General features: G+C 41.4%; 1 protein-coding gene across 1 annotated transcript in view; it reads left to right on the top strand.

Annotated features, from left to right (window-relative positions):
* Positions 1–16,086, top strand: part of VWC2L (von Willebrand factor C domain containing 2 like) — a 551,961-nt gene that overhangs the window by 260,819 nt on the left and 275,056 nt on the right. Inside the window, exon 3 of the mRNA XM_078683714.1 lies at positions 4,810–4,939. Within this exon, the coding sequence (XP_078539840.1) occupies positions 4,810–4,939 (130 nt within the window). The remainder of the gene's footprint in view (positions 1–4,809; positions 4,940–16,086) is intronic.

The following is a 16,086-nucleotide window of genomic DNA, read 5'->3' on the forward strand; positions in this document are numbered from 1 at the left end:
TGTTTTGATGCATGCTGCATTCTACAGCACCGAGCCAGCTCATCTTTGTTATTAGCATTCTACAGCAGGTATTGAAAGAGGAAAATGCCTATAGTAATTGTTTTTGTGCAGGAAGATGCCCCTTCCTGCACAATCTCCCCATTGCACAGGCATCCTTGCACCATGGTGCAAGGGTGCCTGTGCTGGCGCATTGCAACTATTTGTGCGACAGCACAGCGGAGAGCTCAGGAATGCGACATATCATTGTAAATATGTCGCATTTCTGTGCTCTGAAAGTGCTTCAGCGTGGCGCCGCCAAAGGACTTGCGGGGCCACGCTGCGGCACTTTCTTGTAGATCTGCCCCGTGGTCTATAATAGAAGTTTAATTCTGAATTTCACTTGAAGTGGACTTATGATGTCGCTATCTCATATTCAAATTTGAATTTTTACTATGATAATTTGTTGCACTCTATGAGGACGATGGTCCTGTAATTAACTGGTAAAGACTTGTCACCCTTTTTATACAACGGGGTCACCTCTGTTCCCTGCCATGATTCGGGAATGGAAGCACCCAACACAATAACATTAGATAGCGCTACTATGCAATCTGCCCAGACATATGGGTGCCCATGGTCGTAGCAACAACCTCCTCATGATACAAGCTGAAAAGTGGGAGAACCATTCCGTAGATGGTACGTGGTTTTGCAGATCAAACTCTTGGGAGTTCGCTCCACTGGTAACCTGCTTCCACAAGCGTGAATTGTCCTTGGACGAACACGTATCTGATGTCTCCCGTTATCTATTATTGTCCCATTGCTTCTTTGCAATCAGCAAACTATGTTTATATTCCTTTCTGATGGCTGCAACCATGCATGGGTTTTTCATCTTAATTTCCCTGGCAGAGTGCATCCTAAGTGACCTACACTCGCTGTTGAACCACAAATTGCCTTTATGTTGGGGGGGGGGTGGGTGGGAGGCTCTTCGTGGAGGTGATGGAAATTTAAAAATAAGCTGTTACCTCTTGAAAAATCTCTATGCAGCTCAGAGAAATATATAGGGTCACCCTCCTTATCCATACTGGTAACAGTAGTACGCAATGTCACCTGTACAACTTTACTAGTATTTGACGGGTCCTCTGGCTTTGCGCTAACACTTAGCCATTTAAGTCGAATCTATAAGATGTATGCACAACATCATTAGTGCTAGTTAACATGGCAAGGTCTGTGTGTACTTATCAAACAATGATAGCAAGGTAGGGCACAGAGGGATGTCTCTCCACTCTTTCCTGTAGTATCATATCATCAACTCAGCACCACAGTCTGAGTCACCAAGGATGTAATTGATGCAACTTTTAAACAAATGAGTATAAAAAGTACATGCCCCCTTGGAGTCAGATTTGGTGCGACCATTAGTGGCCCTACACCCAATTCAAAAGTCAACACATTCAACTGGAGGTCGGGTTGGGTCCATCTATTCATAGGGGCAAGCTCCAGCTGGGGACTATCCCAAGTTTCGTCCTCCTCAGCTGTAATTTCAATGCCGTTCTTGTCTAGGGGCTTGAACGCAGTTTTGAAGTCCCCGGCAAAGGTCAGATAGGGATATGACCAAAGACTATTCAAGTATGCTTTTCACACATGTATGGTCCCTAAAAGATGTCCACCCTTGATCCCACGTGCATATGGCCCTCCCCCTACTTACTTCAATGCCTAATATCTCAGGCCAATCAACTGTTACTGTAAGAATGTGGCATTTTAAGTAGGACCTTACTCTTATTGTTAGGCCCCCCCATAGGCCTCCCAAACTTGCCCATATTGGCAGGAATGTGATATGATAGATACCTCACATAAGGTTCTTTGGCCCAGGATTCTTGGACTAAACATATATCGCAATTATCAATGAAAACACACCATTGTGCCTGCATTCGCTAGCCCTTAAGACTAGCTGCGTTCCACAAAACCACTGAGGTCATAAAAGAATGATAAGTTTTAGTGGAGCTGACAGGCAGGTAAGAAATACCTTTGGAATCTGCAGCTACATTACTTCTGGAAACAGGGCCTGCAGAGTCATTACAAGTACAGAAAATCCAGCTGGACCTAGATTATCATTTTGCAAATGCATGAACAGGTCCGATATGTTCTCGTTAGCCAAGTTCGACTGGGCATTATCAAGGCCTGGGGAGGCAGCACTCCCTGCGACCGAGCAGTGCATGGGTGGGAGGGGCCCCATGAATGTAATATGTTGACCTCAATTCCAGAGGCTAGAGGTGCACCAGCCAGATCAACCATCAAGGAAGACTTTTCTTTAAAATGGCCCTATACTGGCACTACTCGCTGGGACACAATGAGTTCAAATAGTACTAGGTAGCGTGTTAGATGAGCCCATAGGTCTCTGCTACCCTGACCTTTGGCAAATCCACACTTCCCCACCAATTGTCAATCGTTTTCCTCCAGGTCGTGAAGGACCTGGAGCCTTTTCCCCTACAACAGCTGATGGACTTGATTTTGTCGCCCGAATTCTTCATGAAGGTTATAGCCACTTCCCACTTTTCTATAAATCCAGTTTATCACCTTGCTTTTTTATTTGAGTGTGGATTCTGTTATGCCAGGGGCAAGACAAAGGCATTGGTAAAGATAGCCAAATATAACCAAGAAACAGGGGATAGCTTAATCATGGAATGCGGTTCCTCACGAATTTGGTTCTCTACCACATTAGTGGATGTCCTTGCTTCCCTTAAGTTCTTGTAGAAGGGATGGACAATGCGTTCTGGCACAGGAGGGGTAACAGCGAGAGCGGACATGATCACAGATATGTTTGATTCCCTGGCACACATTTCACCAGGACCACTCGCTCTTATCATTTCAGCCGTAGTTTAATGTAATACTGAACTGGTGAACATGCTCTCCCACACCTTCCAATTTTGCACAAAACATCCTCAATGACTGTGAGACGATTGTACAAAGACCCAAGTTAACAATCGAGTAACTCGGTCAGTGACACTCTAATAATGTCCCATACAGTACTGTCCGGTACAAAAGTGGCAAATGCAGCTGATCAAATCTCCGGCACCAAAAGGGCATTAGAGCGCTTTTAGCGTGTTATAGGAGCTGTACCCTGCCTACTGAGCAGAGAGAATCCTAGTTGACGAAGTCCCATCTCAGGAATAGCAAAGTGGCAAATGCGGCTATTCAAATGTCAAGGACATATCGGCTGCACTTTCTTCCATAGATGATGCCATGCGTCTACTGGGTCTGTCTCCAGATGGGGACGACTCCGCAGCATCGCAGTCCTTTACCTAGTTTGAATGGAGGAAATGGCGTTCAAGGAAATCACAACTTCAGCAACGAAGGACTACCGGGTGATGGGGCCAAATACTATTGGAGTTTAGCCACTTATGTTTGCTTCCCTTATATGGGTTATTTCTACTGAGGAGGGGCATTGTGGAAGATTTTTCTTGCCTCCTATTTTTGCTTTTATCCACAATACTGTTAATAGGCTTGCTGTTTTAGAGATGGTCCAATGCGGTATGCATTGGTCCAAGGTGTCTGTGACAAAGTTCTTGTTGATGTTTTTGTTGCTTGTTTCAGAGGGCTAGCCCAACATTGCATGTTTCCTAAGGTTTTTCCTGTATGGCAGCTGAGTCGACACTTCATCTCTGGTCTGTCAATGGGCCTTAACTCCCCCTGCAAGCGGAAGGCCCTCCTTCATTGCCTTTCCTCCAAGAGAGCGGACATAGTGCTCTAATAGGAGACCCATGTAACAGTTAAAGATGTACCTACATAGTCGGGACAACACTCCTGACTATGCCTCCACTAATTTTACTCTTCGGCTCCCAATAAAACCAAGGGAGTGGCTATTCTTATACGAGTGAATGTCCCACTTCAGGTGTCAGTTCCCATAGGGACAAGGAGGGGAGGTGGGTCATAAATCAGGCCTCAGACACCACCTCTTTCTACACTATAGCCTCCAATGACCACAAGGTCCCGTTCTTTACTCACCTGCTCCCTACAGTTGCCACTGTGTCCACTCAGCATGTGATAATGGCTGAGGATTACAATGTGACGCTTGACCCCAAACAGGACTGTTTGGCCCATTCGTAGGGGGCAACTCATCCCCCCAATCCTTAGTACAAGGTATTGCTGATCTGAATCTGATAGATGTATGCTGGCATCTACTTTCCTGTGATTGCAACTGCACATTTCTTTCCAATGTGCACCAATTCTATTCCCAGTTCTTCGCTCTAATATTAAAGATACACTTGAGCATTATTTTATTCACAACATAAGCGGAGAGGTTTCTTGGGATTCGATTTGGGATGCAGCTAAATAGATCATGAGAGGAGAGTTTATACTACTATCTTTTTTAGGCCCCAGGTGTACTGTAATAATAGAGTTAATAAGCGTATATGACTATTTAAACATATACACTCCAACAACAACAGACTTGCCTCTATATATATAATAAATGCATACACAAAAACAACTGCCTCCAGTAGTCAAAAAGTTAGGTGCTGCTTACTGTTCTACTGATAATGAAATACATGTGTGAATTATATTGTTAAACTGCTTTTTTTACTTATTGTGTTTAAAACCGAGAATAATGAGCTACAGATTTTTTTAAACGAAAATAATGAACTACAGATGTTAACTAAAATGTGCTTGTTTTTACTTTTCACCTTACTGACAAGATTGTGCACTTTTGTATTGACATCGAAGTTTCCTGCCATAGTTCAATACATACTTGAAGTGCAACAAAATGACTTGAAATAGGGGGAGAAGGAACTGCTTGTATTTTTTCTATAGGTTTTCTGACTGTACCCTCTTTGTCTCCAGCCTTCTCCGTGCGAGTGGTGTCGGTGTGAACCCAACAACGAGGTGCACTGCGTTGTGGCGGACTGTGCAGTGCCAGAGTGTGTCAACCCCGTTTACGAGCCTGAGCAGTGCTGCCCCATCTGCAAGAATGGTAAGAAACGCACAGCATACACTGGAACAAAGGAGAGTGTCACAGTGAGCAGGAATTAGATGTGGCAAATACTGTCTGCATCTTAATAATGATCAGCCTGGCACTTTGAAGACTGGAGAAATCCTGATTAACACCTCTGAGAGGTCAGGAACATTTAGCAGATGGGTTACATTAGATGTCAGGTATAACTAATGTATGAGAGGTTTAATCCCACCTATCACAGACTCCTACAGACCAACGTCTGCAAATTACATATCTACACTAAGAAGGTCTACAATTGTAACCCAGTTATCATTGTGCTTCAGTGTGTCTAAACACTACCCATCACCACTCCAGGGGCATGTCTAAATCAGTTTGATTCAGAGGGGGTGAATCCTAGATTTTCCGACAATCACCACAGTGTACCCTACTAACAAAATGGAGCTATGTGGTGAAAAGGGTGGGGGATGTGACATGTAAGTGACTTTGAAAAATAAACAATATACTTAGGGCCTTATTTAGAGTTCAGCGACTCAAAACACGACAGATTGTGGTGTTGATGGTTTGAGTAAACCCGAGGAAAGAGCCAAATCACAGCAGGAGGTTCTTTTAAATAAGTATCTACTTTATTCTCAGATAAGAAACGTGCAGCCAGAACAAACAGCAGCAGGCAACTTCCCAAGACCAAGCAACATGACATATTAATATTCTAGACAAGGAACATTCTAAATTATAATGCTAATAGAATAAAAGAAATGGAAAACAATGAAATAACAAGAAAGTGCATACCACATTATCCATTTCCTTATAAAACATATTATTTTAGACCATTATATAACAGTTTCACAGATGTCCTAACTTCGCTCAAACTATGTGTAGAGGTTAACCTAGAAACATCAGAGGAGACTTCAGGAAAGATACCTGAGTTAGATGCTTCTGACTCAGATTGTAGAGTAGGCATGACCTTCTCAAGAACAGTGTCACTGGGAACATAATTGGGTGCGCCAGTAGCCATAGGCAAATTATCATTCACATAGTACCCATCAACATCATAGGATAACATTCAGTCTTTACAATTAAAACACTCATCACCAAGGACAACAATAGTGTGACTCTAAATCTTGGCCTAAAGATCAGAAATAGGAACCGGATTGTTTTTATTCCACCATCCCTTACCTTGCAACAAGATGGAACCTTTCATAACTTTGTCAATTCTCACAGGTGGTATGAACTTAGATTCCCCCTTTTTAACTCTCACATGTTTCCTGAGAGCCCACCTTAAATTCTTGTTCTTTGGGTTTATTTCTGACATCATAATATTGTTTCTGCATCAATTGTTTTTCCTTCACCCTATCTACAATTCAATAGGTATCCTCATGCTTTTCACTTTGTGACTCACAAAACAAAGCTTTCCTTCACCTTTACAATTCAAATGGTGATACTCCCGTGGTGAAATGTGGTGCAGTGTGATGAGCTCCAATTTGCTATTCAAGCAAGCATTTGGTAACTAAACCTAAAGGAAGATCAGTTTGAACACCTTCTTAAAGAAACCGATTTGCTCTCTCAACTAAGACGTTTGAAGAAGGACTATATAAAGCAATTTGAAAGTGTTTAATATCATACATGGTCAAAAATATCTTCAATATCATTAGATACAAAATGTGTTTTGTTTCCATTACAATTTCTTTTGGAAATATCCAGATAAAACACATATTATGGGTATAAGCTGAGTCCACTAAACAAAAAATAAATCCAACTAGAAAAATAATCGATCAAGACCAACAAAAATGTATAACTAGTTGGCAAAAGGCAAAAAGGTCCTGTAAAATCAAGTGCCACCTTGTGCCAAGGACCATCAGGCAATGGAACAGTATGAAAGGGCTTCTCAGCCATTTTCTAATGTTTGTCTGAGACAATGAGGTGTGTGGACACAGATTATCAATGGATACAACTAGATCATCCATAAAAGGCCACCAATAATGCCCCCTCAACTTTTACATGTAGCTGAAATACTGATATGGCCCTTATGAGCCAATTTAATGATGTTCTCCCACAATTCCACAACTGACACAAAAAGGCCACTCCTCATACAAACATCATTCTCACATGAGAGTTCAGAGGAAATTTGAGCACATGGCTTGAGCGAACTAGGTAGGTTTATAAAGAAGACCAACCTTCATGTAAAAAGTAAAAACCTTTCTGTAAAAATCATCACATAATGAGGCATTCAACCATTCTTGCTCTGAAATAGATCCATTGGAACCAGAACCAGAAACAGCAAAGATCATAGCATCATGTTCCTCTACCAATGAGCCTGCAGCATCAAAATTACACAATGGCAAACATGAAAGACAGTCTCAAGTAACGTTTTACTGACTTGAATGTATTTGCTGGACATATCATATTCCTGCAATTTGAAAAGAATTTAACAAGGTGAGCAGAGGCTTTGCCTAAACCATCCCCACTCAGAGATATTCCAAGGGTTTATGGCCCGTAAAAACATAAAAGGATGTTTCCTATAAATAGGTCTTACATTTCTGTACTGCCCAAATGCGTGCCAAGGCCTTTCTCTCAATTGTTCTATGTTTAGTCTGTGCCTCCTCACATGCCCTGGATGTAAATGCTATGGTAAATTCCTTGTCATGACTATGTGGATGAAACACAGCTCTGATAACTTTCATACTTGTGTCCACAGTACTAAAACATTTACCTCCAGGTACATACGGACTAAGAGCCAGGGCATTGACTATAAGATCCTTAACTATCACAAAGACATTAATTAGATCTAAATTCCAAACAAATGTAACTCCCTTCTTCACCATACCTCCCAAAGGTTGCACCACTAAAGCATAGCCAGGTACAAAACAGGCATAATATTCACAGAGACCTAGAAATGATTGCAGATAATCTTTGTCTCAAGGAGGAGGTGTTTTTAGAATGGTTTCTAAATGGCAAAAGTTTGGTCAAATTCCTTTTGTAGAAATTGTGTGACATAGATAATTGTTGGAAAGTGGATTATTAGTAGTGAGAAGTAGTGGCTTACCACTAGTAATAAGGCCACAAAGACAATAAAACGTTCAGTTAGGGTCTCAATAAAATATTCCCTTGCTCAACCCTTGGTAGCTGGAAATGAGCAGGCGCGCTTAACTTAGGAGACAGGTGTGTAAAGCATTTAAAAACACAAATTCATTAAATAAGTTAGACACAACACACAATAAAAATTCATCTCCAATTTATAACACAGATTCTAATTTTATGAAAAAATAGACAACAAAAATCCAATGTAGGAAACCAGAGATGTTAATTTTTAAATAATAAACCCTTTCCAGTGCTTAAACACATGTAGCGCCACTTTGGGACATCTGGTCGCACTTGACCAGGACAAATTCAAACTTTCAGGCTGACTGTGATGTAACCCTAATCGGATGCACTAAGTGGGAGAACTCAATCAAAATTTTACCTTTGGAATTAGAAACTTTTCTGGAGGATATTTTTATCCTAATGTCAAGAGGCCCCCTCAAGCATGATGATTTTGATGTGGCAGCTGCGAATTTCTTCTCTGTGAGGCCTTCGGGCAAATACTGGGAGTCTGGAGCTCAGGTTCTTCCAGTGGGACAATCCTGAAATCAAGGCCGGGTTGCCTGTGAAGGTAGCCAGCTTGACTTGCAACGTCGAGTCAGTCACCTCATGGAGCTGTTTGACAAAAAGTTCCCAAACTTCTGGAACTTCTTCCTGAAGTTCCTCTTGAGAGTTCAAAGTGTCACAAACACAAATCCAAGGGTTTGTAATCTCCTACGTTGTCCTTGGGATGTCTGGACTACAATTGCCACAATCCACCTGGTCAAATCCTTAAAAGTCCACTGGACGCACTCCAGAATGGGGACTCTTGGTGGAGATGATGCAGGTGAGCTCTGCTAACCTGTAGCTTACAGAGCATCCACTCCCTAATCCTTCCTGAAGCAAGACAAAGTCCTTAGGGCTGTAGTACCAGAGTGTGCAGCTGGTGCTTTCCTTCAGCGTACAGTTCTTTGGGTGTAGATCTAGATTTTATCAGGGCAGTCCTCCTTCTCCTTGTAGTTTCAGGCAGCAGATCTGAGGTAATATGCAGCTCTCCCATATTTATTCACAGTGTATGGGCATCAAGCAAGGGGGAACCCCTGACCAATGGGAAGCAGGATGCCACCCAGGTGTATGACCATTTTCTCCAAAGTGTGGTATATTTTATCCCAGAGAGCACTATTCTCTCAAAATCTAACAGAAAGAAAGTCTCTTTTTTGTGGTAAGATCTGGCTAAGCTAACCCACTGGTGTGGCTACGTTTCACTAACCCACCCCTTCCAACCACCTGATTAATCTAATTAGTGAGGCACCTGTGTGGCGGGGGTACAGGATGTGGGGTTCAGCCTCTGCTGGTCCCAAACTGTCATTCTCCCTTTGAAGACCAGTTTGGCTCCCTCACCATCTTCTTACCTTTTGGCTTTTGCCGCTGAGTTCTCAACCCACAGGAAATCCATTGTCTACTCTGTCAGGACACTTCACACCTCATCAAGTTGCTCTGGCTCAGCCTGGAAAAAGTTGGACAAAATCAGGAAAGGACAGCTGGAAAGATTGATTTTGGCTCAGAGAAAAGAATGTTAGATAACTTATTTTCTGTAATAGTAGTTATAAATCCAACAGTGTCAAGTTGCTGGTTTTATCTTAACTATTAATTATATACACCAGTTCATAAAAACAATAACCTCCCAGGGATATTTAGGGATTCGTGTATGGATAGATGGCTACAGAGAGGATCACGCAACTTGGTTGTTTCTACTCCAATATAGGACTGAAATCTTTTGAGGAATTACAGATGGATTATAAATTAGATCATAGGGATCTTTTTAAATTTCTACAAGTCAGAGACTTTCTATGGAAGAAAGGTGGAGGCGGAGCAAAATTCCAAGAAATTCAAATTATGGAGAACCTGTCTAAAAAATTAAGTATAAAGATAAGAGAAGTTTATGAATTGATGAATGTCTGTTACCCGGACAATATGGATAAATATGCGTTAAAATGGCAGGTTAGATTAGGGGTTTTGGCTGAAACTCTCCACTATTCCTATTTCAGTCTTGTCTAATGTCTACAAAATTGCAAGGTCAATATTATAAAACTTTTTTTTATTATATTACACTCCATACAAAATTGCTAAATGGGGGGCCGGAAAAGGAACATTATGCCCTCGATGCACATTATTAGAAGCTGATAGCGTACATATATTTGCTACATGTGATGTGTTAATGAAGTTAGTTAACAATATTTCATTTTTTTATCATAGGTATTAGAAACAATAATAGAAATCTCAGTTGATGAAATAATGCTAGGTACACCTACCAAAATATATAGAAGGGTTGATCTTTGTGGCAATGGCGATCCTAAGAATGTGTATAGCTTCAGCTTGGCTTGATCCAAAGCCGCTGGTGTTCCAACAATGGAGATCTCAATTGTTGCCGACTTACAGTTTAGATGTAGCAATTTATAAAAGAAAGGGCGTAATAAACAAAAAAGGGGCTTGTACTTTGGGACCCGTTAATGCAGTGGATACAAAAACAGGCAGAGACTGGATTACGGGTGTTAACCATAGATTATAGATATTGACTGTGATGAATTATATTGCACCAGAAGATTTAAGATATGTTTTCATGTTAACAATGAAATGTGTAACAAAGAGAAAATTATCTTATATTTGTTTTCTGGATATGCCTGAGAAGGGGAGGGGGAGGGATATGGGCCTCTGGGTGTGTGCATATAAATAAAACAAATAAATAAAGATTTAAAAATATATATATTAATTAGATACTTTGAAGTATATTTTTAGGTGACTCCTGTTAGTATTTATACTTAAATAAAATATCTCAATGTTAGCCTATGGAGCCATTCACTACAATGGGGAAAAACGGAATTGGCATTTTTTTCCCTCACCAGGGCTTATACAACACATTACTGCACCCTACCCCTGGGGACCTAGGGGAGACCTTAGGGGTGACATATGTAAAAATAGGGTAGTTTGAGACTTTGGAAGTACCTTTATATCCAAAGTTGTATTTGCACATAAATTGAAGGCAAAGCAGTCTGAAAGAGCGAGCTGCCTTCAAAATGATAGCAGGCACCAAAGTAGTGCACAGTTAAGTACATTAAGTCTACTGGGACTCTAAATTTATATGCCCTATGTTGCACTAGTGCTTACAGATAGACTGTCAATATCAATTATAATTACACCTAATTTACATATCCTTAAAAATCGGAACACTGGCCCTGGAACTGGTAAGCAGAGCCCAGGGCACAGTCAGAGTCAGTTACCACCAGTACTAAGCAATAAATGGGGGTGATCAGGGCAAAAAGAATAACTTTCCCACAATAATCAATCTGCTGTACGAACAGTTTGTATTTCTCAGGTTTGACTGTCATACCTCTCTGATAATTCTAATTTTCTTTCAAACCTCTCTCTTTGATAATTTTAAGTTTATTTTCAAGAACCTTTAAATGTTCTATCTCAGTATTTGTAAACATAGGAATATCATCCTGAAAGGCCTGAACATTGGCTATATCCACAAACAGGATGTCCATTTTTTTTATGGAATTTAAATATCCACACAGGAGAAAATCCCCAGTTTTCTTTCTAGCTAAGATCATGAGTAAAACCCATTAGATGAAACTGGGGGTGTAATAACACCCTCATCGGAGAGTATGTCAAGGAGTATGCTTAGATCTTTATATAAACTAATAGCGACTGGTGCACAATGGGAACAACATTTTTCTTTAGTTTTATACTATTCTCAAAACCCAAAACAGTACCAATTGAATTTTTAAAAACTAATGGGCACTTTGAGACCAGACTTTGGAGAATATTAGATCCTGATTCTATAGCTAAAATTGGCATTTCACCTCAAACAGTAGGGTTATAATGACCAGGTTGTTTGTGAAATTGTACGCCACATACTAAATCATGTTAGAGTTTGAATAACTTTATTGAATGTGTGACGATCAAATGTTGCCATGGAGGATCGAGTAACTTACCAAATGATTGATGTGCATTATCTCAAAACAAATTTGTATATATCGCTTTAGCTTACCGTATGAATTTTATTCTAATGTATACGTATTACATTGCCTTTTGAAATTAAGTTTATTTATCTTAATTCAATTCACTGATGATGAGCAGCATACGAAGTGGGTTCTCACTTTCTAAGGGAATTAGCAGTAACACTTTACTCGAAAAAGGGTAACAAAGAAACCAGTTTTCCTGGTGCACATTAAAAAATTGTGCAAAATCCTCAGGTGTGCCGCTTGTCTTTCCTTCTGGAGTACTGGAGAAGAGGTTTTTGTGAATCCATATATATTGATGCAAGCTTGCCCTGCTGTTTACTTTAATTGGGCAGTAACAGCCTCAGCATATGAGGTTTGCAGTACCCAGGCTGGCACATGCCATTCTATTGATGTGCTCAAGAACTTCTTCTCAATAGACGTACTAACTGTTGCATGTACTAGCCATGTCAATCAAAGGAACCGGCATGATGTTGTCACATGTTGACGGCCATTTTTAAATGATTAGAACTACTGTGTAGATATATATATCTACACGTTTTTTAAATGCACACGTAGATGCCAAAACACGTAGATCTACACTTGGAAAAGCACACTGGCTTCTGCCGCATATAGCCTTTTCAACCTTTCATTAGCTTCCAAATAGACACTCCATTCCCAATCACCACCAATTGTTGCCACAGCAGGAAGATCGTTAAAAACATTTTGCCCTGCAGTACCCAAGTGTATCGCAGGAAACGCGATGAACGCAATGAATAATACACAGTAGTTCTGATCATGATCCCAATTAAAAATGGCTGTCAACTTGTGACAACATCATGCCGGTTCCTTAGATTGAGAGGGCTAGTACACGCAACAGAATGGCATGTGCCAGCCAGGGTCGCGCAAACCTCATACGCTGAGGCTGTTACTGCCTGGTCAAATTAAAGTTTGCATATGGCTGGGTCTAAACTGGGGTGGCGTAGTGGGCAAAAGAGCGATGGATTTAACCCAGATCTTTTGAATGTGGGAGAATGTTTGCATTGTCAGCATTCCATCCATCATTTGTTTGCTGTAACACGGTTAAATTAAACAGCAGGCCAAGCACGCACCAAAAGGTTGGAGGCTCCTATAAGATTGTGGCTCCCAGCACCCCAGAGACTTCAGGGCCCTGCGTTACGCACCTGATTGTTTGCCAGCACATGCTGCTAACCCACATATTACGTTTCACAAATCTCGCGTGAAATTTTGTGGTGAAAGTGCTCTCAAGCCTGTGAAAATTGCATGAATAAGCATAAGCAGCAACATCTAATTTATTCTGAATATAGAGCATAAATAATGGGGAATTATGCAAGATCATGCTTGCATAATAAAAAGTATTCTCAGGCCTGGGAAACAACCTCATTTTTTTGCAGTTGAAGTTAGTAGGGCAGGAATGGTAGGGAAGCACGGTAGGCTCTAACAACCATTTGAAGAGCCCCAACCATGATCTACTACATCTGCCCATGTATGGAGGCATATTTGACATGCATATGAACATGCATAGTAAGTCTTTACTGGACAATTTAGTGCTCACTGGAAATCTGCCTTCTTTACATAAATATTGTGTTTGCCCAGGAAAGACTTTAATTTGGAAAGTGCATATGAGCATACAGGCAATAAATGTCTCATCCTCCCAACAGACAAAATATCCAAATATGAGACAGGCGGGGCTTCCAGAACATATCAACAAAAAGTGTGACTTTAAGACAGCAGCACGTGGTACAAATATTAATAAATATATTAGCGTATAGTTTACAATGCACGGCAGCCACCTGTAGGTGGCGCCCGTGACTGCTATTCGGGTTCTTTTAAGACTAAGACAGGACGAGAAATCCCTTTTATCACTAATAGGAACGCTGTAGAGGAATATACCATGCCGCATTTTTTAGACGTTTTGACGATGTTACATTCTACACAAGCCTTGCTGTATGCTTACGTAATTCAGTTTTGTGCATTAGAGCGATTGTAAGGGCCTTTTTTCACGATCCTGCTAACATGAGCTTGCTCATACTAACAGGCCAGAAAGAGATTTTTTCACCCTTCACAGCATTTACAGTTTAGCTAGAGAGACACTTCAATAAAAAAGACCTTCTGTAATTCCTCTCAAATGGAACCAAAGAAGATACAACAGGCTGCAACTTCATGATGCTTCCTGAAACTAAGAGAGGCATTAATATCTGGGTCAAGTATGGCGCACAGGAGATCAGCAGGGGGTCTCTCCTCCCTCCACAAACCACTGTGTATTTAAAATGTGTAAAGAGTAAAAGGTGCCAGTGTTTGGGGCAGGTCAGATGGACCACTTGCTAGAGGGATGCTGACAGGTAATTCTCTAGCTACAGGCCTGACGCCAAACTGGAATGCGGGAGTGCTTGTGGGGGTGTATACATGACTTTGCATAGCTATAGAAATATAATACCTGGAGTCAGCTGTTAAATGAGGGGGGACTTCAGGTTAATTGTGCAAGGACAGATGATGACATTTGATTGACATGTATTTCTAGATCAAACCACCAATTCTTTGTTTGCTGAGTTGATAATTAATATTGTAGTTGCTACATTATTTGTAAAAAAAAAGTATTATATCATAAATACATTTCTTGTAAAATTCCTATACTTGTGTGTGTACAAAAAATGTTAGGTTTGGGGCTGAGATCCACAAAATCACTGGGCAGCATGACTCTTAACACCACTAAATAAATGAGCATAATGTACTGGGGAGAATGAGAGACTCATGCCAGTTTTCAGCTTCCCTGAAACGATCGCGATTTCTTTTTGAGTTTCAGTAAACCCACTGGATGTGAACTCAATACTTGAGAGAAACACAACAACGTGTAGCTTCTTCCCAACCCACCACACGTTTTCCCCAAATGTGTGTCACTGCTGGGCTAGGCAGACCAAGGAGGACTGACCTCCATCCAAGAGAGGAAGATGGAAACCTCCCTCCCTGGGATCCTAGTGCTGCCATTGAATACGGCTCTTCCGGGAAGGAAGAGAGACAGTGCTTAATTTGCAAAAAAATAAGTGCCAGGGCTCTCGTCAGGAGCCCACTGCAGCTTGCACCACACATTGCTCCTGCGAGCGCCGCCAATGATAGACAGCCGCGGCCCGTAGAGGGAGTTCGGAGGGGCAGGGAGGCGGTGCAGGGGAGGGGCAGGGTGGAGGGTTGTAAACAACGGAATATGGATAATTGCAGGTAAGTAAACAATTTAATAAATAAAACGAATTTCGTAGCGCGCGCTGTATCACATTTTGCAATGCAGCGCGCAATACGAAATTCATTTTATTTATTAAATTGTTTACTTACCTGCAACTATCCATATTCTGTTGTTTACCACCCTCCACCCTGACCCTCCCCCGCACTGACTCCCTGCCCCACCGAACTCCCTCCACGGGCCGCGGCTGATGATAGAAACAACACAAGTATTAGCAGTTACACTCCTACGGTGTGAAAATTCGGACTATTTCAGGTCCCCAAAGTTGTAAGAATGGCTTGGGTGGCAGGTATTAGTCACTTTTAATGAATATTGAGTTAATAAATAACTGTGTTTGTTGTCATCTCTGAATTAGCCAGACAGCGCCAACGTGTGGCAAACTGTCACAGGCACTGGTGCTGACAATTAAGTGCTGGTGCCGAGCACCGGAAACCACTGGCTCAAATTAAGCACTGAAAAGAGAACATCTGATGCCTCACAAAGACTAAGCCCAGCGAATTAAGTAGAAACCCCGACAATTCTGTCCCCCACAGCTGAGAGAAGGCCCTGAGGTTTTACACCTAGACATAAAAGCAACACACCCTACCTATATGACTACTGTCCACAAATTAGACCTCAGAACTAATGTTGTTTCATGTTTCCGTGCTAAGATGTCTGTAATGCATGCGGAAACTTGAGGAGTTGGTATAATAGTGTATGTGCTGCAGGCAGTGACATTTCTTTTAAACACTGCCTCTATTCTGCATCAGTGTGCACTTGTGCAGATGATCACAATGTGGACGCTGAACTGTGCTTGAGTTACTTCGAAGTTACTTCGAAGGAGCACCGGTCCCGCGTTTCTCAAATCTCTAATCATC

Source organism: Lissotriton helveticus, chromosome 3_1 (assembly GCF_964261635.1).
Source record: "Lissotriton helveticus chromosome 3_1, aLisHel1.1, whole genome shotgun sequence".
Classification (NCBI taxonomy): domain Eukaryota; kingdom Metazoa; phylum Chordata; class Amphibia; order Caudata; family Salamandridae; genus Lissotriton; species Lissotriton helveticus.